The sequence below is a fragment of the Oncorhynchus nerka genome, linkage group LG25 (genome assembly GCF_034236695.1).
Source record: "Oncorhynchus nerka isolate Pitt River linkage group LG25, Oner_Uvic_2.0, whole genome shotgun sequence".
Lineage (NCBI taxonomy): Eukaryota > Metazoa > Chordata > Actinopteri > Salmoniformes > Salmonidae > Oncorhynchus > Oncorhynchus nerka.
In genome coordinates, this window is record NC_088420.1 from 14,583,420 (window position 1) to 14,607,107 (window position 23,688).

General features: G+C 43.5%; 2 protein-coding genes across 2 annotated transcripts in view; one reads left to right on the forward strand and one right to left on the reverse strand.

The window, feature by feature from the left end:
• Positions 1–4,622, reverse strand: part of lrriq3 (leucine rich repeats and IQ motif containing 3) — an 8,597-nt gene extending 3,975 nt beyond the window's left edge. Inside the window, exons 1-7 of the mRNA XM_065009598.1 lie at positions 4,137–4,622; positions 3,426–3,749; positions 3,184–3,314; positions 2,527–2,665; positions 2,060–2,137; positions 1,799–1,934; positions 870–1,599 (exon numbers count right to left, since the gene is read on the reverse strand). Of these exons, the coding sequence (XP_064865670.1) occupies positions 870–1,599; positions 1,799–1,934; positions 2,060–2,137; positions 2,527–2,665; positions 3,184–3,314; positions 3,426–3,749; positions 4,137–4,415 (1,817 nt within the window). The 5' untranslated portion in view covers positions 4,416–4,622. The remainder of the gene's footprint in view (positions 1–869; positions 1,600–1,798; positions 1,935–2,059; positions 2,138–2,526; positions 2,666–3,183; positions 3,315–3,425; positions 3,750–4,136) is intronic.
• Positions 4,623–6,544: 1,922 nt separating this feature from the next.
• Positions 6,545–23,688, forward strand: part of tnni3k (TNNI3 interacting kinase) — a 78,298-nt gene continuing 61,154 nt past the window's right edge. Inside the window, exons 1-11 of the mRNA XM_065009600.1 lie at positions 6,545–6,702; positions 7,281–7,389; positions 7,805–7,890; positions 12,417–12,514; positions 13,075–13,185; positions 13,360–13,458; positions 17,227–17,365; positions 17,701–17,845; positions 18,699–18,803; positions 18,888–18,982; positions 19,457–19,606. Of these exons, the coding sequence (XP_064865672.1) occupies positions 6,663–6,702; positions 7,281–7,389; positions 7,805–7,890; positions 12,417–12,514; positions 13,075–13,185; positions 13,360–13,458; positions 17,227–17,365; positions 17,701–17,845; positions 18,699–18,803; positions 18,888–18,982; positions 19,457–19,606 (1,177 nt within the window). The 5' untranslated portion in view covers positions 6,545–6,662. The remainder of the gene's footprint in view (positions 6,703–7,280; positions 7,390–7,804; positions 7,891–12,416; positions 12,515–13,074; positions 13,186–13,359; positions 13,459–17,226; positions 17,366–17,700; positions 17,846–18,698; positions 18,804–18,887; positions 18,983–19,456; positions 19,607–23,688) is intronic.

Sequence of the window (23,688 nt, forward strand, 5' to 3'; positions counted from 1 at the left end):
CCAAGTTCTCTCACGTCACCCCGCTCCTCCGCTCTCTCCACTGGCTTCCAGTTGAAGCTCGCATCCGCTACAAGACCATGGTGCTTGCCTACGGAGCTGTGAGGGGAACGGCACCTCAGTACCTCCAGGCTCTGATCAGGCCCTACACCCAAACAAGGGCACTGCGTTCATCCACCTCTGGCCTGCTTGCCTCCCTACCACTGAGGAAGTACAGTTCCTGCTCAGCCCAGTCAAAACTGTTCGCTGCTCTGGCCCCCCAATGGTGGAACAAACTCCCTCACGACGCCAGGACAGCGGAGTCAATCACCACCTTCCGGAGACACCTGAAACCCCACCTCTTTAAGGAATACCTAGGATAGGATGAAGTAATCCCCCCCCCCCTTAAAAGATTTAGATGCACTACTGTTCCACTGGATGTCATAAGGTGAATGCACCAATTTGTAAGTCGCTCTGGATAAGAGCGTCTGCTAAATGACTTAAATGTTAAATGTAATGTAAATGTACTCATGTAAATGTGATATTTCAGTTTTATTTTTTTCAGAAATTAGCAAAAATGTCTAAACCTGTTTTTGCTTGGTCATTATGGGGTAGTGTGTGTAGATTGATGAGGGTAAAAATGATTTAATCAATTTTGGAATAAGGCAGTAACGTAACAAAATGTGTAAAAAGTAAAGGGGTCTGAATACTTTTCCAATGCACTGTAGGTGGTAAAAAAGGGTCTGTTATAACATGTATATATTATTATTCTACATTTCACATGAAGCAGCTACAGTATTTAGGCTTTATAAAGGGGTTTTAAAATCATACTGAATGACAATAATAAGATTGAGGTAAGTTTAGAGGTGATCCTCTTGCTGACCCTACAGTACCTGTCCTCTATGCATCCCATTATGAGTTCCCTCTGAATCCGGGACTGCTGCCTGCTGCTGGCAACCATGACACTCCTCTCCTGCTGGGTGTGACTCTGCCTCTGCCGCACAGCATGCCTGTTGACCGTCTTGGACAGGAAGGCATGCTGCCTGCTGAAGGCGACAACCATGGCCCGTTCCGATGCACGCCTCCTCTTCTCCTCCAGGAACACAGCGTGTCTCTGCCTGACCTCCTGCACCTCCCTGTCCCGGCTAGCTCTCAGCAGGGCCAGGGCCCCCTCCACCTCCTCCTGCTCCTTCTCTCTCACCTGGAGCACTACCTCCCTACGGGCCTCCAGGAGGCCGTGGCGCTGGCCCTGGGCGCCCTCCCTCCGAGCCTGGGAATGGGCCACCTGCTTGGCCCTCCTCTGCAGGGCCTCGGCCTGCTCCCTCATCCGGTAGGCCCGCTGGATCACCTGGAAGGGGGCTAGGCTGATGGAGCCAAGGCAGCGACCCATCAGACGCTTCTCGGCGTTGATCAGTGGTGGTCGAGGTTGGGGCCGCTTGGGTGGCTCGGGACGCTGTGTGTGGAACAGGCGGATGGCGCTGCGGATGTCCCGTCTCCCTTGTTGCCGGGAGATGAGCATGTTGCTGACAGGCTCGACCTGGTGGACCAGAGCCTTGAAGCCGATGAGGCGGAAACACATTTTCCCAAGCTTCTCTTCATAGAACTCCTCTGCAGCAGTGAAGTCTGATCAGAGACAGACAAGATCATCACAAATGTACTCTAATAACAACACTATTGTGATGATTAGAATGGTCATACTGGATGGAGTCTAATGTTACTCTTACATCTACATACCAAATGACACCCTATCCCCTATATAAGTCCTTGGTCAAAAGTAGTGCACTATATAGGGAATAGTGTGCCATTTGAGATGCAATCCTACCTCTTTTCGCCTCACTGTGCTTGGCTCTGTTGGACCTCATGGTCTTACTGTTCTGAAGGGTGTTATGCGGAGGACTGATGTCTTTCTGTTTCTTGGCCTCTAAAGACGCCTGGCTTGTCACCACCTCTTGTATAACCTGTCAAACAGGGAAAAAAACACTTCTTTAGTTCACATGTAATTACATATATTGCATGGGGAAATGCATGGGAAAACGCATGGGGAAACGAAAATAGCTGTCAGAAAAACATGTTCACTTTTTACCTCTGGGCTACCAGCCTGCACCAATTTCTTCAGATTGACATACAATCTCTTGATTTTCGCATCTTGTTCCTCGTGCCTCTGGAAAACATTCTCAGATCATGACAAATGTTGTTTATTAAAACAGAAACTCTACAAATATTATCAGATGTTTGCCTAGTTGTTTATTTTTTAAATGGTTTCACAATGACAGTATTCATATAACTTATACATGACCCTTTTCATCCATGTCTGCAAATTAAAGTGGAATAACGGAGGCCATATAAACTCGATTGAGTGGGTGTTTCATTCTAGGAGTATCAAGTGTCTTAAAGTAGGAGTACTGATCTAGGATCAGGTCCCCCCTGTCCATGTAATCTTATTTATTATGGTCTAAAAGGCAAAACGGATCCTAGATCAGCATTCCCACTCGGAGCCGGTTGACACTGAGCTACATTGCAGGGTGTAATGAAATTATTGGGGGTCCAAACCTGCAGGTGCTGTTTAGCTGCGCACTCTTTGACCCATGTCTCTCCCTGGGTCTGTTGACTGTCTGTCTCCACAGAGGGGATGGGGGACAGATGGACTCTGATGCTGAACCTCTCCCGTCTCGGCACAGCAGGGACAAGTCTGACAGAATAAAAACATAACATTTCAGTGAAACACCATGACACAGAATACACAAGGAAAGAGAGGTGATTGTGTGCGGTCAATGAGCTATAGGAAAATGATCTCCTACACGAGGCTTTGGTTTCCTATATAAATCAATTCTTTAAAGGGATAATCAGAAGTTGAAACAATAAGTGTTCTCCGCGCCACTGTTTTGGTAAAAAGCTGAGGGATGGGACTGGAGAAATGTAATTACGCTCAAAGGACTGACCATCAATGATCTAAAAAATGAAGAGAATTAACCATGTTTTGAGGCTATACAGTGTTTGTTTACATTTACTTTGTTTAAAAACATTGGAGTAAAACAAGCTAATATTTGGGGTTCTGATGGGGTGCGACAGTTCTATTCTTCAAGAATCAATGGGTACATATCATTAATTTATAAGTCAAAATATTGATGTAGCAACTGCTGATTGCCCCTTTTATGGAATACTTGTGTCAATTTTCATTGAACAGTATGGCAACATTAAATGCTTTACCCAAGCCTTTTTCTGGTCAGATGTCCCCTGATCCATCGTTGGATGATCAACGTTGGAGAATAAACGGACTGGATCCTATTGACCTCTGATATAATCTTATGGATTGCTCTCATTTCACTCTGATAAGGCCCCTGGATGAGACAATTTAAATGTTTATGGAAAAATGATGGAGGATACACCATGGATATAACATGGGAAACACATTTCAAATGACATCAAGGAGCACAAGAAGGCCTACAAACCATCTTAGCTGCTGGATAGAGGTTCAAGTAAAAATGATGACAGAGGGTTTTGAAATGCAGAGGGAGGATCCAGTTTTCAATGATCTCCTCGTCAGAGACCACAAAGTTATCCAGAGCCTTCAGTGACCAGATGCTGTTGATGATGCAGTGTCTGTAGTTTCCCTTTAGGCTGAGCGGTGTGTCGTAGAGGGTCAATGCTGTGAGGTTAGGACAGCCTGACAACCCCTCAATGTTCTTTCTAGTCCCAATGTTGTTGTCATGGAGATGGAGCAGCTGGAGTCGTCTCAGGCTGTCCCAGAACACTACGCCGGGGAGTTGGGTTATCTGAAAGACAGATGGAATACATCTATCTAGCTCTGGTCCAGGGCTTTACTGTCCATTCCTCTATTAATGAGTAGCAGTAACACCCTAGACCAGAGCTAGACTACATCATGCTCACATTTCATATTCTGAATGCAAGGCATCTGCAAAATTCCAAACAAAGAGAGCAAGATATAGTATTAACCATGATGTTTAGTATGATACAGCATATAAATGGTTTTACTACAATCAGATACAGACAGTATCAATCAGGTATATCAAAGGAACAAGATATACCACTCAAATCAAGTGAATTGAGTCATATCTAGGTCTCCCTCAGAAAGAGATCTTTTGATATCATTGGGATTTCCTGGTTATGTAAAGGTAAGGCCTTAATTAAGTAAAAGGTACCTGATTTCCTTTAAGATCCAACTTCACTATATGCACACATGCGATGAGAGCATCTATCGTGGATATAAAATTGTCTGCCAAGATGCATACTCTTAGTGACCTGCAGCTTCCCACATTATCCAGGTTTTTCAGCAGTAAGCAGCTCAGATTGACCATAACAACCTGTTGAGGGTCAGTCTCTTTCTCCACTAGGTCCAAACCTGGTCCCTGCCCATGACTTAATATAAGGGACTCCGAGCAGGTCACTAGGTATTTCCTTTGGGCATCAAGTGAATCCATTTCTTCAGTGGTCTTCACATTTTCCCTCTGATTTGAAGAGGCATATTACACAGGCTAGTCGTCATAATACAATAGTAGCCTAGCCACATTTGTTTTTTTAAAAACGGAACAAAATTAATAAAACTTAAAGTTAGCACGTAGAACATAGGATCATGAGTTGATTGTAAAATATTTTGCTATTTCATATGTGAATTTTGCTCACTCTTGCAGTGCTGCCGTTTCTGTGAACTGCAAGGTTTTCATGTTGTCATGGATACAGTTAATATGTACATTTGCGCTGTGCGGAAGCGTCAGACAGAAAGCATGGTGTGTTGACCGTGCGTTTCTCGCTTTGCTGTCATCCGAATAAAATAGGTGTTATCATAAACTTTTGGCCAATGTCGATATCGACAACTAACTGTATATAAGACGGGGTTATTGGCTATTTAAACGTCTGAAAGAAACGAACGAATGACTAAATGTTGGAAATGAATGTTCATCTGAATGTAGGCTATGAATTGGATTGCATTTATCATTGAACATTTAGCACACACATTTCTACAATCATCACAAATTGGGGCCTGAGGTTCGCTGGAGACACATCGAGTTGTCTGTCGTCTGTGGAATGCCTGTATGTTCCCTGTGTGCCCGGATATGCTTGACTCGTTCTCCTCGACTCTGGCGGCGTTGCAGGCACTGCAGCCGGGCGTAACCACTGTCCCACTGCCCCTTGGCACCAAGCGGAGGTCTCTACAGGAGGCCCTGCAATCTAAACACCTGGAGAAGATGCTCAAGTATAGGAAGAGACTCATGGAGGACGTGGAGAAGAAGAAAGGGAGCTGACTCTGAACTATAGTGATAACTATGCTAATATTGCTTCTAATACCGTTGTTCCTTTCTAATCATGATAGGAATGATTCTGTGTTAAATTGAACTGAAATATGGATACAATGTGCTGGGTTCATGTTAATGATCAACAGGTGCATAGGTTGGGTCAGCTGTTTTGATATTTAAGATTGAGATTTTTGGGCATATTTAAAAATGTGTCTATGGGGAAATGATATGGTATTGACAATCAATTTTGTAATAATGACTGAAAATAATTGACAAAAAGCTTTCAGAGTTGTGTGCCTCTTCATTGTTCGAAGCTAGTATGAGGCATCATAGCCATCAGTTCTGATTCCATTTCTATGTGCATTCCACTGGTGCTCTGCTCTATTTTTGAACACAAGTGTAAGGGAACGGCTCTTGACATCCTATGCAGAGTTCTACAACTGCACCACCGAGAGCATCCTGACTGGTTGCATCACCGCCTGGTATGGCAACTGCTCGGCATCTTGGCGCTACAGAGGGTAGTGCATCACTGGGGCCAAGCTTACTGCCATCCAGGACCTATATACTTGGCAGTGTCAGAGAAAATACCAACAAATAGTCCAAGACTCCAGTCACCCAAGTCAAATCAAATCAAATGTATTTATATAGCCCTTCTTACATCAGCTGATATATCAAAGTGCTGTACAGAAACCCAGCCTAAAACCCCAAACAGCAAGCAACGCAGGTGTAAGCATTTCACGGTAAGGTCTACCTACACCTGTTGTATTCGGCGCATGTGACAAATAAAGTTTGATTTGAGTTATGTATAGGTAGTGGCCTATTGGCAAGCAAGTAGTCAATGATGTCATACTGGCACCCCTATAGGTTTCACCAGAGAGAATGTGGGGAATGAGAATATCCACCACACAGACCATTATGTCAAATTGGACTGGGACATGGTCCGTGGCAAATTTGTGATGTATAGATGAAGTGGAAGGCTAAGCAACATGGATGCCATTCCATAGGTCCTCATTCTTCAAATAATTGTACTTAATCACTGCAAGGAACAGGAGTACTCTTCTGTGGTCAAGCTGTCAGTAGTTAAATCCTAAGACAGTTTCCTTGCAATTCTGACTACATTATTTCGTTTTCAGGCCATCAAGCAGTTCAAACAACTTAAAAAAGAATTGAAAACTGACCGATGGCTTGTGCAAGACAATATAAGGTAATGGCCACCTGCTGTTTGAAAAGAGCAATACACACACACAGATCAGTTGTCATAGTGGTCAGGCATTCCTCTCAGAGATGTATTTATTTTTAGCCCTCTGCCATGATCCCTCTTTATCTGGTCCTGCTCTATTGTGAGTGAGATAGGGATAGTGTTACTGCTTCACTCCTCTGCTCCACCAAACTATACAACGTACACAGGAAAAAAAGAAAAAAAGAAGAGGTTCAATGGGAAATTATAAATCAAGACCAACTCAGACATGTACAGGTAATGGCTTGTTCTCTTTCAGTGTTTTGTGCTGCCTAAGAGAGTATATGTCAGGGTCTAAATATGTACTATAGAATCCTATTAAGAAGCTTTGCTTTGAAGAACGTATTCCCAATAGGGTGGTAGTAACTTTTGCTGCCATTTTTTTTTTTTACCTTCAATTCTTCCTTTGGTAATTAAACTAGGATATAGAAAACGTACATTATTTAACATTGGGGCGGCAGCGTAGCCTAGTGGTTAGAGCGTTGGACTAGTAACCAGAAAGTTGCAAGTTCAAACCCCCGAGCTGACAAGGTACAAATCTGTCGATCTGCCCCTGAACAGGCAGTTAACCCACTGTTCCTAGGCCATCATTGAAAATAAGAATTTGTTCTTAACTGACTTGCCTAGTTAAATAAAGGTTAAATAAAATTGGAAAATACAAGTGACGGGAAATGCATTCTATAGATGTACTAAATCCCTTTCAGGGTGTAAACTATGGAAAGTGTTTCAGCTTTTTAAAATGAAAGTACCTCAGTCACAATCAGGCTAATAGCTCACAAAATTATGCTAAAACTGGGCTAACTCCCTTTCTGAAGATGAGTGGAAGAAGAAGGTGAGCGAGTCATACTCTGTGATCATCGAGAGGCTGGAGGATGACCTACGCATCAAAGACAGCGAGCTGACAGACCTCAAACAGGTCTTCAGGTAACAGAGGCCCTCTGTGATAAAAGCGACACATTTATTCTCTATTCAGTCTTTCACATGTCATGTTATAACATCATAACATGCCAAACATTTTATGATAATGACTTCAGGTAACATTAGCTCTCTGTGGTTAAAGTGATGCATTCATCCCTATTCAGTCTTTCACATGTCAGGATATGACATCACAGAAATGTTATGATTGTGACTCATGCCCAGTCTCCATATACATGTCACAGTTCTAGACAATGTCCGAATGTCTTCTGGGTTGATTATTGCTGTTGGCATGTGTTTTATTAAATGCATTATATGTTTTACATCAGTGTCCTAATTATGGTGTAAAGTACAGAGTAATAACTATTGTAATTACACATTTTTACACTCAACTTACATTTGTATTTGTATTTGGATGACTCAGCTCTGATGAAGCTTTTCAGAAAGTGAACTTGAATTACCGGACAGAGAGCGGACTGTCCCTGTTGCATCTCTGCTGCATGTGTGGCGGTATGTACGATTATTACTATTAATAACCTCTTACCAAAACATTACAGTGTTACATATGCTGCTGCACTCTTAGCTTGATGCCCATGGGCTCAATAGTGTTTTTTTTTTAGCCTGGTCCCAGATCTGTTTATGCTGTCTAACCAGCAATATAAACTGGGTGGTTGGAGCCCTGAATGCAGATTAGCTGAAAGCCGTGGTATATGAGACCGTATACCGCGGGTATGACAAAACATGTCTTTTTACTGTCCTAATTCTGTAACCAGTTTATAATAGCAATAAGGCACCTCGGGGGTTTGTGGTATGTGGCCATATACCACACCCCCTCGGGCCTTATTACTTAAATTAACAGTACCAGTCAAAGGTTTGGACACACCTACTCATTCAAGGGTTTTTCTTTATTTTTACTATTTTCTACATTGTAGAATAATAGTGAAGACATCACAACTATGAAATAACGCATGGAATCATATAGTAACCGAAAAAGCGTTAAACGAATCAAAATATATTTTACATTTGCGATTCTTCAAAGTAGATGACAGCTTTGCACACTCTTAGCATTCTCTCAACCAGCTTCACCTGGAATGCTTTTCCAACAGTCTTGAAGGAGTTCCCACATATGCTGAGCACTTGTTGTCTGCTTTTCCTTCACTTTGCGGTCCGTCTCATCCCAAACCATCTCAATTGGGTTGCGTTCGGGTGATTGTAGAGGCCAGGTCATCTGATGCAGCACTCCATCACTCTCTTTCTTGGTCAAATAGCCCTTACACAGTCTGGAGGTGTGTTGTGTCATTATCCTGTTGAAAAACAAATGATAGTCACCTAGCCACAAACCAGATGAGATGGCATATCGCTGCAGAATGCTGTGGTAGCCATGCTGGTTAAGTGTGCCTTGAATTCTAAATAAATCACTGACAGTCTCACCAGCAAAGCACCCCCACACCATCACACCTCCTCAATGCTTCACAGTGGGAACCACACATGCGGAGATCATCCGTTCACCTACTCTGCGTCTCAAAAAGACACAGTGGTTGGAACCAAAAATCTCAAATTTGGACTCATCACATCAAAGGACAGATTTCCACCGGTCTAATTTCCATTGCTCATGTTTCTTGGCCCAAGCAAGTCTCTTCTTATTATTGGTGTCCTTTAGTAGTGGTTTCTTTGCAGCAATTCGATCATGAAGGCCTGATTCATGCAGTCTCCTTCCCTGTGGCGGTACTCATGATAGCCAGTTTCATCATAGAGCTTGATGGCTTTGCGACTGCACTTGGAAGAAACGTTCAAAGTTCTTGAAATGTTCCGCATTGCCTGACCTTCATGTCTTAAAGTAATGATGGACTGTTGTTTCTCTTTGCTTATTTGAGCTGTTCTTGACATAATATGGACTTGGTCTTTTACCAAATAGGGCTATCCTCTGTATACCACCCCTACCATGTCACAACACAACTGATTGGCTCAAACACATTAAGAATTAAGAATAATTTACTATATAACTACTATATTACGTATTGGATCACACAAAAATTAAACTTTTACATTACCATGTAGTTTATCAATAAAATGGTCCGATGGTGATGTGGATACACTCGGTATACATCTCCAAAAATAAATACATGATTTCACTCCAATACATTTTTATACATTTACATTTACATTTAAGTCATTTAGCAGACGCTCTTATCCAGAGCGACTTACAAATTGGTGCGTTCACCTTAAGACATCCAGTGGAACAGCCACTTTACAATAGTGCATCTAAATCTTTTAAGGGGGGGGGGTGAGAAGGATTACTTTATCCTATCCTAGGTATTCCTGAAAGAGGTGGGGTTTCAGGTGTCTCCGGAAGGTGGTGATTGACTCCGCTGTCCTGGCGTCGTGAGGGAGTTTGTTCCACCATTGGGGGGCCAGAGCAGCGAACAGTTTTGACTGGGCTGCGCGGGAACTGTACTTCTTCAGTGGTAGGGAGGCGAGCAGGCCAGATAGAATATAGAAAGTATAACTTATAACTTAAACTTAAAACTTAAACTTAAACTTACTTAAAGTAACTTATAGAAAGTTAGCAAAAAATAGATAAGATCTTGCTACAATGGAAAGGAAAATGCCTTTATATTTGTGGAAAAATCACCCTGATAAACTCTTTGGTCATATCTCAGTTTACCTATTTGTTTTTGGCCTTGCCCACACCTAGCGAACAGTTTTTTAAAAATGTATTAGAGAAAAAAATATTACATTTTATTGGAACGGCAAGCCAGATAAAATTAAACAGGCCTATTTATGTAACGGAGATGACGTCGGAGGGCAGAAATGATACAATATTAGAGCATTAGATCTCTCACTAAAGGCTTCAGTCATACAAAAGTTATACTTAAATACAAACTGGTTCTCTAGCAAATTAGTAAGAAAGGCCTTATTCACTTTATTCAGATTACAACCGCTCACTTTCAGTTATTTACATCTCCCAAATATCGCTATTTTTAAATAATCCACCAGAAAAGACAGAAGAAATAATAACAAATATTGTGGTTAAACTCAAATATAACAATTGTTAAAAAAAAACATTATTTTTAGAAAAGAAAAACACACTGCTCTACCCAAAATTACAACCAACTAATTGCATCATTGCCGCAAAAATGGAAGAGGAATGTGGAAAGGGGAAAATCTAAGGAACTTGTCTGTCGGCCCTGCATTAAAGACCTAAATTGGTTAAAGAAAATTGTGATGAATAAAAAACTATTCCAGTTTCATTTAAGGATTTAAAAAAATGGACAGCCATACCATATAGATTGCAAAATTGTTGGATTTTTGATGTACTGATTCCATGGCACATGGTTTATGAACTGATACGTAAAACGATCCTGGATTCAATCATCAATAGTATAGTAATACTTTTAGCAAAAAGGTTTATTTTCAATTTACAATCTGTAGAAACAATAAGAATAGAAAGGTTCATAACTTTTGTGAAACAAAAGCAAATTTGAATCCAATGTGGATGGTGTTAAGAGATTGATGGCAGGGGTTGAATGGAGCTGAAGGTTGGGACTAATAACAACTAATTACAATAAGATAACTAATGTACAACATACTGTGCCATAAAACGTATATATGTTAACAACTTTTTTTAGAGCACAGTTTGAATGAATGGCAAATAGAACCGGATGGACATAAATATATGGGAGTGATGAGGGTAGAAGAAGGATAAGAGTAAAAACAAACCAAATAAAACCATTGTAAAATAGACTGTGTCCAGGCTTAGACCTGGAAATACAGGCCTAAGCATTGTTGTTCACTATTTTGTGATCACTAGTGTACTACTCCCTTCACAGAACAGCGCAAACTGGCTCTAACCAGAATAGAAAGAGGAGTGGGAGGCCCCGGTGCACAACTGAGCAAGAGGACAAGTACATTAGGGTCTAGTTTGAGAAACAGATGCCTCACAAGTCCTTAACTGGCAGGTTCATTAAATAGTACCCACAAAACACCAGTCTCAATGTCAACAGTAAAGAGGTAACTCCGGGATGCTGGCCTTCTAGGCCTTCTTGCTGATAATTGGCCTCTGTTTCCAGATACAATAGTAATTTACAACATGAACAATGTCTACACTGTACTTCTGATCAATTTGATGTTATTTTATTGGACAAAAAAATAGCTTTTCTTTCAAAAACGAGAACATTTCTAAGTGACCCCAAACTTTTGAACGGTTGTGTGTATATACATTTTTTCCCAAAAATATATGAGGGATTGGAAGTGATGCAGACAATTTGTCACGTTCTGACCTTAGTTCCTTTGATTTGTCTTTGTTTTAGGTTGGTCAGGGCATGAGTTGGGTGGGTTGTCTATGTTCCGTTTTCTATGTTGTATTTGCGTTTGCGTTTGGCCTGGTATGGTTCTCAATCAGAGGCAGGTGTCGTTAGTTGTCTCTGATTGAGAATCATACTTAGGTAGCCTTTGTAACGGATGTGAAACGGCTAGCCTAGTTAGCGGTGCGCGCTAAATAGCGGTTCAATCGGTTACGTCACTTGCTCTGAGACCTTGAAGTGCGGCTTTTGTGGAGCGATGGGTAACGATGCTTCGTGGGTGATTGTTGTTGATGTGTGCAGAGCGTCCCTGGTTCGCGCCCAGGTCGGGGCGAGGGGACGGACGTAAAGTCTATACTGTTACACCTTTTCCCACTTGTGTTTGGTGGGTGTTTATTTTCTGTGTCTGTGTGTTCCACACGGAACTGTTTCGGTTGGTTATTTCACGTGTCATTTATTGTTTTGTTTCAGTGTTCGCTTGGTTTAATAAAGAGCATGAACACGTACCACGCTGCACATGGGTCCTCCGATCCTTACTACTCCTCCTCACTAGAGGACAGCCGTTACACAATTACATTGATAGAAGCCACAATCTATCTGAAATATTAAAGCTGATCTACCCCCTAAAAAATTAAATATATATATATTTAAAAAATTAAATAATAATAATAATTAAAACATAGATAATATACCACAGACAGATCTGATGCGAGGCTAGTATATTGTTTTCTCCAGGGAATAAAGTCCACATAAGGACTCTGATGCTGAAAGGCCTACGTCCATCCAGGCTTACCAGGAATGGGTTAACTGCTCTACACCTGGCTGTCTATAAGGTGAGAGAATGGTTAGACACCTGTTGCCTTCATGCCTTCATCTGAAGACAGTGTTATTGATATAGTTATAAAGATATGTGAGTAGGTTACTGTTTATGACGTGTGATTATTTTGTGAATGTTTCTATCGATTGTCCTTTTATGTTAAATGAGATGGAGACATTCCATGGTTTTACCAGATGGTGGAGCGCAAGTCACATCACAAAGCACACATTGTTCTATGAACAGTATGATATCTCCTGTTTTGCTCTCATACTAAGGACTAGAGAGAGTTCATCTAGTCCTGAGGCACACAGTATCAGTATTACACATTTGTCTATTTGAGGTCTCGGCTTAATCAAGATGCTGATAACTTGGGGTGAACGTCATCTGTATCTTCCCTGATTCCTTACCTCCTGAAAATGCCTGAAGAGAAGGTCAAACAGGAGGAAGCTTAGCTTCCCCAATGTTTTTAGAGAGAGGACACAAGGAATAAAGGAAGTACAATTTAAATTCTCCTCAAGTGTGATGTTAAAGTGAAAACAAACCTATGTGATTGACAGTAGTTGTGTGTCCTCCCAGGACAATGCGGAGCTGGTGACGGCAATGCTCCACGGAGGGGCAGACATCCAGCAGGTTGGGTACGGTGCCCTAACAGCCCTGCATATCGCCACCATGGCTGGGCACCATGAGGTGGGCACGGCCCCTGTTCATACCAGTCTCAGACATTACCTCACATTCTGTACAGTACTATTCATATTTAGGAATAGTTCTGCTGGTGTCAGCAACAATGGGTGTTCCAACAAGAGATGTTGTGATATGATAATAATATGTCCTGTAATATAGCTTACATCTTGTCATTCTTAGGCAGTGGATATCCTTCTTCAGCATGGAGCCTATGTCAACGTCCAGGATGCTGTGTTCTTTACTCCTCTGCATATTGCTGCTTACTATGGCCATGACCAGGTAATGGTTTAAACATTGTATCCTAATATAACAGTGTTGGTAGCTTCATCCAAGATATCCCTCTAAACCTTCTGCCAAGCAATGGATGTGTTGAAATCTGTTCATTCCCTTTTCTTGATACCGGGGATTTAGGCTATGTCCCAAAATGGCATCCTTTTGCTTTCATAGTGCACTACTTTTAACCAGAGCCCTATGGGCTATAGGGAAAAGAGTGACATTTAGGACTTATCTGTACAGTGTCTATTACAGTTATCCCCCAGGCTCAGTTCCCACTTCCCTGTCAAGTTTGTCTCAAGTGGGTCTCTCTAAGCTCTGCTCCCATCATGTGACAAAAACAATGAGTTGCCTCTGCTCTGTTAGTAGAGGAACGCGCAGTAATGCCCTGGACCAGAGCTAGGTCTCTCCAAAATACACTTGAGTATCTTACCCAGTTATTCTCTGATGATATCATTTTGCTCTTTTGTAGCTTTGGCAAGTATGTGTGTGTTTTCTATCCCAGTTCGCTCCTCTACCTGTAGGTTTTACAGATGCTCACCAGCCTGTGGCTGCAAACCTTCTAATTTAGTGTACCCTCCATGCACAACCAATGAATTCCTAGTCTCCGGCAGCGTTTGGAACTAACGATCTGCAGTCTCTAAGGCTGAGTTTATCTCCCTACAATTTTGGGCCCTGACAGAAACATGGATTACACCAGAGAACACTGCTACTCCAGCTGCTACTTCGTCCTCTGACTATGTGTTCTCTCATAGTCCAAAAGCATCTGGTCGTCGCAGTAGTGGCACAGAGCTACTAATTTCTCCTAAGTGGAGATGTTCTCTTTTCCCCCTATCTCACCTATCTCCTCACTTGAATTCAATGCTGTCACTGTCACTTGTCCAATCAAGTTTAACATTGTTGTCATATATCACCCACCAGGTGCTGTTGGAGAGTTCCTCAATGAGCTTGACACCTTGAAAAGCTAATTTCCCGACCATGGCTCACCACTCATCGTACTATGCGACTTTAACCCCGCAACACCTGACTTCAATTAATTTCTTTCCCCCTCTTTCTTTCCACTCCTTTCCTCTTTTGATCTCAGCCTTTCCCAGTCATCTCCCATTCACAAGACAGACAGACTAATCTCACTGCACCCCCCCTGCAGGTTTCTGGTCACTACTATTCTCTCCCTCTCTCCTCCAACACTACCCACTCAGCCCCTATCCAGATGGTCATGCACTGCCTCAATCTTCGTTCTCTCTCTCCCACTACTCTTCTCTTCTATCCTATTTTCTCTTCCTTCTCTCCTGCTAAATCCTTCTCCCTCCTGTCAAATGACTCTGACTCTGCTTCTTTGACCCTACTCTCCTCCTTTTCCGCCAACTTTGACTCCCACTGTCCACTTTCCTCCCGGCCAGCTCAACCTTCCCCTCCCACTCTGTGGCCGAGTGACTAACTGCGTGCTAACAGAACAGGGCAGCTGAGCAGAAATGGAAGAAAACTACATTTTCGGAGGACCTGTCATCCACTCCCTTCACTTCTACCTTCTCTTTCTCTGTATCCACGGCTAAAGACACTTTCTATCACTCTACATTTCAAGCTTCTACTTACAACCCTGGGAAACTCCTCTCCACTTTCTCCTCCCTCCTTAATCCTTTGATGACATCTGCTTGTCATTCCCTCGGCCTATTGAGTCCACTGGTCCTAATCAGAATTACCCTACACCTTGATCGCTTTCTTCCCTCTGTCTCCAGATAAAATCCTGTGACTAGTGATGACTGGCCGCCCAAAATCCTGCCCACTTGACCCCATCCCATCTTCCCTTCTCCAGACTATCTCTGGAGACCTTCTCACTTCCCTCATTAACTCATCCCTTTCCACTGGCTGTGTCCCCTCTGACTTAAAGATGGCCAGAGTTGCTCCCCTCCTCAAGAAACCAACAGTCGACTCATCTGATGTCAAAAACTACAGACCAGTATCTCTTCTTTCTTATCTTTCCAAAACACTTGAGTGTGCTGTCTCTGACCAACTCTCTCGTTATCTCTCTCAGAATGATCTTCAAAACCCTAACCAGTCAGGCTTCAATGCGGCTCACTCAACTAAGACCACTCTCCTTTGTGTCACAGAGGCTCTCCGCTCTGCCATAGTTGACTCTCTCTCTTCTGTTCTCAACCTCCAGGTAGACTTACGGTTAAGAGCGTTGGGCCAGTAACCGGAATGTCACGGGTTTGAATCCCAGAGCCAACAAGGCAGTTAACCCCCAACAACAACTGCTCCCTGTGCGCCGATGACGTGGACCTTTGATTCAGGCAGCCCGCCACACCTCTCTGATTCAGAAGGGTTGGGTTAAAAGCGGAAGACACATTTCGGGTTGAATACAGAATACCTTACCTATCCGCTGCCTTTAAGACCGTGAACCATCAGACTCTCTTCTACCACCCTCTCAGGGTTGGACAACCTCTGCATTCCTGGATTGGATCCTTCCTGGCAGGTCGCTCCTACAAGGAGGTGTGGAGAGGGTCTGTGTCTGCACCACGTCATCTCACTAATGGTGTCCCCAGGGCTCGCTTCTAGGCCCTCTCCTCCTTTCTCTTTACAAATCACTCGGCTCTGTCACTTGGCTTGGATCTTCACATGGTCTCTCCTATCATTTCTATTTGGATGACACTCAACTACTCTTCTCTTTCCCCTGATGGCGACACATCTCTGCATGCCTGGCAGATACCTCAGCTTGTACGCTGGCCCACCACCTCAAGCTCAACCTCGACAAAACTGAGCTGCGCTTCCTACCGGGGAAGGCATGCCCACTCCAAAACCTCTCCACCGTGGTTGACCACTCCATGCTGTCCCTCTTCCAGAGTGCAAATGTGACCTGTTTCAGGAAACTAGGTGCATGTCGGCTTCAGAAGAGATCCATTTGAACTTTTTAAAATTTGTTTTTATCAAAATGCGTTTTTTTTGTTGGCAGAAATGCCTTCTGGAACATGTGAACTTTCATGTGCCTTAAAAACAAAGTGTTAATTTATGAGCCTTGTTGGAAAAGCCACATAAAAAGACAGCAACCTTCCCACTAGCCATGATTGGCTGAGATAATGAGTGGGCTGGATATACCAAAAAAGGAGTTCGGATTGGTCTGCCATATAGATTGCTTCTGTCTATTTGAACTGGTGAGTCTGTGTTGATAATCCTGTCAAACGAGTCTTTTTTTATGTATCGTGTAGTGGAGCTGCATAAGTGTCTCTCTCCACTTTCTGGAGGATCGAGTTTTGAAATCAGTGGAATTAGAATATGATAGCTAAAGAGAGGGAGAAAACACCTGTCTCCGGATTACATCTTCAAACTAAGGGCAACCCTGGCATGACATCCGTGACAGGGAGATGCGTCCATCATGCATGGTCATGCACAATTTAAAAAAATTCTACATAAGACTGAATCCAGGTTGTGAGTCACAAATAACCTCGGTGTGACCCTGGACAACACCCTGTCGTTCTCAGCAAACATCAAAACAGGTTCATGCTCTACAACATTCATAGAGTATGACCTTTCCTCACACAGGAAGTGGCGTAGGTCCTAATCCAGGAACTTTGCATTTCCCGTCTAGACTACTGCAACTCTCTATTGGCTGGGCTCCCTGCTTGTGCCATCAAATCTCTGCAACTTATCCAGAATGCCGCAGCCCGCCACGATTGTGATGTGTTGTTGTCTCACCTAGCTATCATAAGGTGAATGCACTAATTGTAAGTCATTCTGGATAAGAGTGTCTGCTAAATGTTTAAAATGTAAATCTCTCAGGTGGCTAAGCTGTTGTTGAAGTTTGGGGCGGATGTAAATGTGAGTGGGGAGGTGGGAGACAGACCGTTACACCTGGCAGCCGCCAAGGGCTTCCTCAGCGTCGTAAAACTGCTGCTGGCAGAGGGGAGCAAGACTGAAGGTGAGAGTTAGTGCAGTAGGTCTGGGAGCTACAGGGTACATGCTTGAGTTTCACCGTGTCTGTAAACATGCTCTCAATACAATCCACAGTTCAGGTGATATACTGTTTATCTTGATGGGACGTGCGCTTGAGTGGGGAACATTATGATGTAACTGCATAGTGGACCTGATGTTCATTATGGTCTACCGGTACTGACCATCATGTTTATCTACAAGTCACACAACGACTCTGGATTTATTCAAGTGTTCAAAGTTGTACATGGTTTTAGTAAGGAAATGACTAACTTATTTAAAGGTGCCCAACCAGAAAACAACTCAGTCCTTCTTCCTCCACAGTGAATGCTCAGGACAATGAGGACCACGTCCCGCTCCACTTCTGTGCCCGTTTCGGCCACCATGAAGTGGTCCACTTCCTGTTGCAGGGCAACTTTGAGCTACAGCCTCACTCCGTCAACATCTACGGAGACACCCCTCTCCACCTGTGAGTTAACTAATGATACAGTATATCATAATGATAAGAACATCTGGGGTGAAACCATTTAGAGTACAACACAGGGGAAATAGACAGAGAATGATTTCACTGGCTCATGTCAGTACCCTCTGAGGAGTTTAGCAGCATATTGAACTCTACTGGGGCTGTATGCATCAAGTGTCTCAGAGTTGGATGGCTGATCTAGAATCTGCCTCCGCCATCTATGTAACCGCTATTCATTGTGATCTAAACTGAAAGTCGAAACTGATCCTAAATCAGTGCTCCTACTCTGAGACACTTGATCACTAAGGGATTTACGTGATCCACACACACCAACACAGTCATGAAGAAGGCACGACAATGCCTCTTCACCCCCAAGAGGCAGAAAAATGTTGGCATGGGCCCGCAGATAAGACTTCTAAATAGATGAGTCCACAAAATAGCTACCCTGACTATCGACATTGACCCTCTTTTGCAGTAAGTCTTTTGACTCATCGCATACACTGCTGCTACTGTTAATGATATCTCTTGTTGTTTAGTCACTTTACTCCTGCCCATATCTACCTCATATCCCTGGACATCAACTTGGTACCGGTTCCCGTGTATATAGCAAAGTTATCTTTACTCATTGTGTATTTTTTCCTTGTGTTATTATTTTTTTCTATATTTTTCTCTCTGCATTGTTGGGAAGGGCATTTCACTGTTAGTCTACACCTGTTATTTACAAAGCATGTGATAAATAAAGTGTGATTTGATTTGATACATATGGCCCCTGGTCTTATTCACTGAGACTGATTAAAGCTACTATGATCTCCTTATGTGTCTAGCTGTATCTGCAACTCATTGCGCCTGTGTTCCACAGGGCCTGCTACAATGGAAAGTTTGAGGTGGTGAAGGAGATAGTGCAGCTGTCAGGCACAGAGAGTCTGTCCAAGGAGAACATATTTAGCGAGACTGCCTTTCACAGGTAATAACCCCAGTGTAACCCTATGAGTTACCTTCTCCGTCTGTACTGGTCCAAGAAAACAGCAGTGTCTACCTCTCCCCACAGTGCCTGCACCTATGGGAAGAGTCTGGAGATGGTCAAGTTCCTGCTCGGTCAGAACGCCATGAGCATCAACCATCAGGGCAGAGACGGACACACAGGTGGCTATGTCTCCTCGTTACCTAACCTAAGGCCAGGAGGTTTTCCCTGACCAGGTCACGCGATCAGAACAATATCTTGACCCTAATGTTAAAGTATGACTGAGGCCAGGAGTTTTTGTTGACCAGAACTGAAGAGGAAAAGCTCTTGGCCCTATAAATAACATCTAAACCACCCGAGAGCACTAAATAAGATCTAGTTCCAATTAAAATTGGTTTTGCAGCAATAGTCAAATATAAAAAACGACCTTGACGATTGGCAAGGACTTCTAAACCATCCGAAAGCACTCAATAAGTTCAAGTTTCATCTTTGTTATCCCAGAGGGGAATAAGTTTTGCAACAATAGTCATACATAAAAAACGACTTTGACAATTGGCAAAGACTTCAACACAAATAAGGTCCATATGAATGGAAGAAGAGCGGTTGATCTGACTGCTTAGGCTAATAACCTATGAACCCTGTCACTATCTCTGTAGGTCTGCACAGTGCATGTTTCCATGGCCACATACGTCTGGTCCAGTTCCTATTGGACAGCGGGGCTGACATGAACCTGGTGGCCTGTGACCCCAGCCGGTCCAGTGGGGAGAAGGAGGAGCAGACCTGCCTCATGTGGGCCTATGAGAAAGGTTAGTCAGTGATGGACACATGGGTCTGTCCAATGGGAGGCCAAAGACAAAGCTGTATCTCAGAAAGGCTAGATTTTGTAATTAGTGCTGAGATGATAACATTTTTACTAGATCTCTTTTTCACAGATGATTGACTTTCCTTGAATTGTGAGGAGGATGGTTTGTAACTTTCAGAGATTTGACTTTGCTAGGAAACATTGACAGTACTGTACAGTGAGGGAAAAAAGTATTTGATCCCCTGCTGATTTTGTACGTTTGCCTACTGACAAAAAAAATATCAGTCTATAATTTTAATGGTAGGTTTATTTGAACAGTGAGAAACAGAATAACAACAACAAAATCCAGAAAAATGCATGTCAAAAATGTTATAAATTGATTTGCATTTTAATGAGGGAAATAAGTATTTGACCCCTCTGCAAAACATGACTTAGTACTTGGTGGCAAAACCTTTGTTGGCAATCACAGAGGTCAGATGTTTCTTGTAGTTGGCCACCAGGTTTGCACACATCTCAGGAGGGATTTTGTCCCACTCCTCTTTGCAGATCTTCTCCAAGTCATTAAGGTTTCGAGGCTGACGTTTGGCAACTCGAACCTTCAGCTCCTTCCACAGATTTTCTATGGGATTAAGGACTGGAGACTGGCTAGGCCACTCCAGGACCTTAATGTGCTTCTTCTTGAGCCACTCCCTTGTTGCCTTGGCCGTGTGTTTTGGGTCATTGTCATGCTGGAATACCCATCCACAACCCATTTTCAATGCCCTGGCTGAGGGAAGGAGATTCTCACCCAAGATTTGATGGTACATGGCCCCGTCCATTCTTCCTTTGATGCGGTGAAGTTGTCCTGTCTCCTTAGCAAAAAAAACACCCCCAAAGCATGTTTCTACCTCCATTTTTGACAGTGGGGATGGTGTTCTTGGGGTCATAGGCAGCATTCCTCCTCCTCCAAACATGGCAAGTTGAGTTGATGCCAAAGAGCTCCATTTTGGTCTCATCTGACCACAACACTTTCACCCAGTTGTCATCTGAATCATTCAGAAGTTCATTAGCAAACTTCAGACGGGCATGTATATGTGCTTTCTTGATGGATGGGGCCTTGCAGGCCCTGCAGGATTTCCCTCCTTCACGGCGTAGTGTGTTACCAATTGTTTTCTTGGTGACTATGGTCCCAGCTGCCTTGAGATCATTGACAAGATCCTCCCGTGTAGTTCTGGGCTGATTCCTCACCGTTCTCATGATCATTGCAACTCCACGAGGTGAGATCTTGCATGGAGCCCCAGGCCGAGGCAGATTGACAGTTCTTTTGTGTTTCTTCCATTTACGAATAATCGCACCAACTGTTGTCACCTTCTCACCAAGCTGCTTGGCGATGGTCTTGTAGCCCATTCCAGCCTTGTGTAGGTCTACAATCTTGTCCCTGACATCCTTGGAGAGCTCTTTGGTCTTGGCCATGGTGTAGAGTTTGGAATCTGATTGATTGATTGCTTCTGTGGACAGGTGTCTTTTATACAGGTAACAAACTGAGATTAGGAGCACTCCCTTTAAGAGTGTGCTCCTAATCTCAGCTCGTTACCTGTATAAAAGACACCTGGGAGCCAGAAATCTTTCTGATTGAGAGGGGGTCAAATACTTGTTTCCCTCATTAAAATGCAAATCAATTTATAACACTTTTGACATGCGTTTTTCTGGATTTTGTTGCTGTTATTCTGTCTCTCACTGTTCAAATAAGCCTACCATTAAAATTATAGACGGATAATTTCTTTGTCAGTGGGCAAACGTACAAAATCAGCAAGGGATCAAATACTTTTTTCCCTCACTGTACACTGAGTAACTGTTTGTAATTGATTTTACTCCCCCACACTGTCACCCTACCCCTGTCTCAGTAAGAATAAATAGTGAGAGTATAAGTAATAGTAGGGACTGTGTACTACATCATAGTAGTAAAATCAAATCAAATGTATTTGTCACATACACATGGTTAGCAGGTGTTAATGCAAGTTTAGCGAAATGCTTGTGCTTCTAGTTCTGACCATGCAGTAATATCTAACAAGTAATATAACCTAACAATTTCACAACAAGTAGTGACTGTAGTATTACCCAGTAGTATTAGTAGTAGTATTAGTAGTCGTTGGCATACATGTAGTAGTGACTGTACCATTACCCAGTAGTAGTCAGTAGGGAACCATCAGGGCCCTCTACGCCCTCAGGATAGATACAAATCTGTATATATTTTTACATATTATAATTTGTCATTTTCTTTTCATTGATTTTATATTTTTTTGCCTTAGTTGTAATGATCTTCCTATTGAATTTCTTCAGTTTGTGTTCGGAAAAGAAGGGTTAATATCCAAGAGAAAAAAATATCCAATCTGAATTTTTTTTTGGTAGTCTCATGATAGAAATAATCTAGCTGGGCTCAACACTCATTGGCTAGGCCCTCAGGCTTTGAATAGAAGGCACCAGCCAACATCATTGACATTGACTTCAATTAGAGCAGCATTTTGGAATGACAGTAGAATTAACCAATCACAAATAGTCTTGTAATAGGTGGGACAATTGTATGATGCCTAAGCATACGTCACGTTTCAAGCTTAACATCCTTATCATTTATCGCCCTCCAGGTTCCCTCGGAGAGTTCATCAATGAGCTTGATGCCTTGATAAGCTCCTTTCCTGAGGACGGCTCACCTCTCACAGTTCTGGGCGACTTTAACCTCCCCACGTCTACCTTTGACTCATTCCTCTCTGCCTCCTTCTTTCCACTCCTCTCCTCTTTTGACCTCACCCTCTCACCTTCCCCCCCTACTCACAAGGCAGGCAATACGCTCGACCTCATCTTTACTAGATGCTGTTCCTCCACTAACCTCATTGCAACTCCCCTCCAAGTCTCCAACCACTACCTTGTATCCTTTTCCCTCTCGCTCTCATCCAACACTTCCCACACTGCCCCTACTCGGATGGTATCGCGCCGTCCCAACCTTCGCTCTCTCTCCCCCGCTACTCTCTCCTCTTCCATCCTATCATCTCTTCCCTCTGCTCAAACCTTCTCCAACCTATCTCCTGATTCTGCCTCCTCAACCCTCCTCTCCTCCCTTTCTGCATCCTTTGACTCTCTATGTCCCCTATCCTCCAGGCCGGCTCGGTCCTCCCCTCCCGCTCCGTGGCTCGACGACTCATTGCGAGCTCACAGAACAGGGCTCCGGGCAGCCGAGCGGAAATGGAGGAAAACTCGCCTCCCTGCGGACCTGGCATCCTTTCACTCCCTCCTCTCTACATTTTCCTCCTCTGTCTCTGCTGCTAAAGCCACTTTCTACCACTCTAAATTCCAAGCATCTGCCTCTAACCCTAGGAAGCTCTTTGCCACCTTCTCCTCCCTCTTGAATCCTCCTCCCCCTCCCCCTCCTCCCTCTCTGCAGATGACTTCGTCAACCATTTTGAAAAGAAGGTCGACGACATCCGATCCTCGTTTGCTAAGTCAAACGACACCGCTGGTTCTGCTCACACTGCCCTACCCTGTGCTCTGACCTCTTTCTCCCCTCTCTCTCTCCAGATGACATCTCGCGTCTTGTGACGGCCGGCCGCCCAACAACCTGCCCGCTTGACCCTATCCCCTCCTCTCTTCTCCAGACCATCTCCGGTGACCTTCTCACTTACCTCACCTCGCTCATCAACTCATCCCTGACCGCTGGCTACGTCCCTCCCGTCTTCAAGAGAGCGAGAGTTGCACCCCTTCTGAAAAAACCTACACTCGATCCCTCCGATGTCAACAACTACAGACCAGTATCCCTTCTTTCTTTTCTCTCCAAAACTCTTGAACGTGCCGTCCTTGGCCAGCTCTCCCGCTATCTCTCTCAGAATGACCTTCTTGATCCAAATCAGTCAGGTTTCAAGACTAGTCATTCAACTGAGACTGCTCTTCTCTGTATCACGGAGGCGCTCCGCACTGCTAAAGCTAACTCTCTCTCCTCTGCTCTCATCCTTCTAGACCTATCGGCTGCCTTCGATACTGTGAACCATCAGATCCTCCTCTCCACCCTCTCCGAGTTGGGCATCTCCGGCGCGGCCCACGCTTGGATTGCGTCCTACC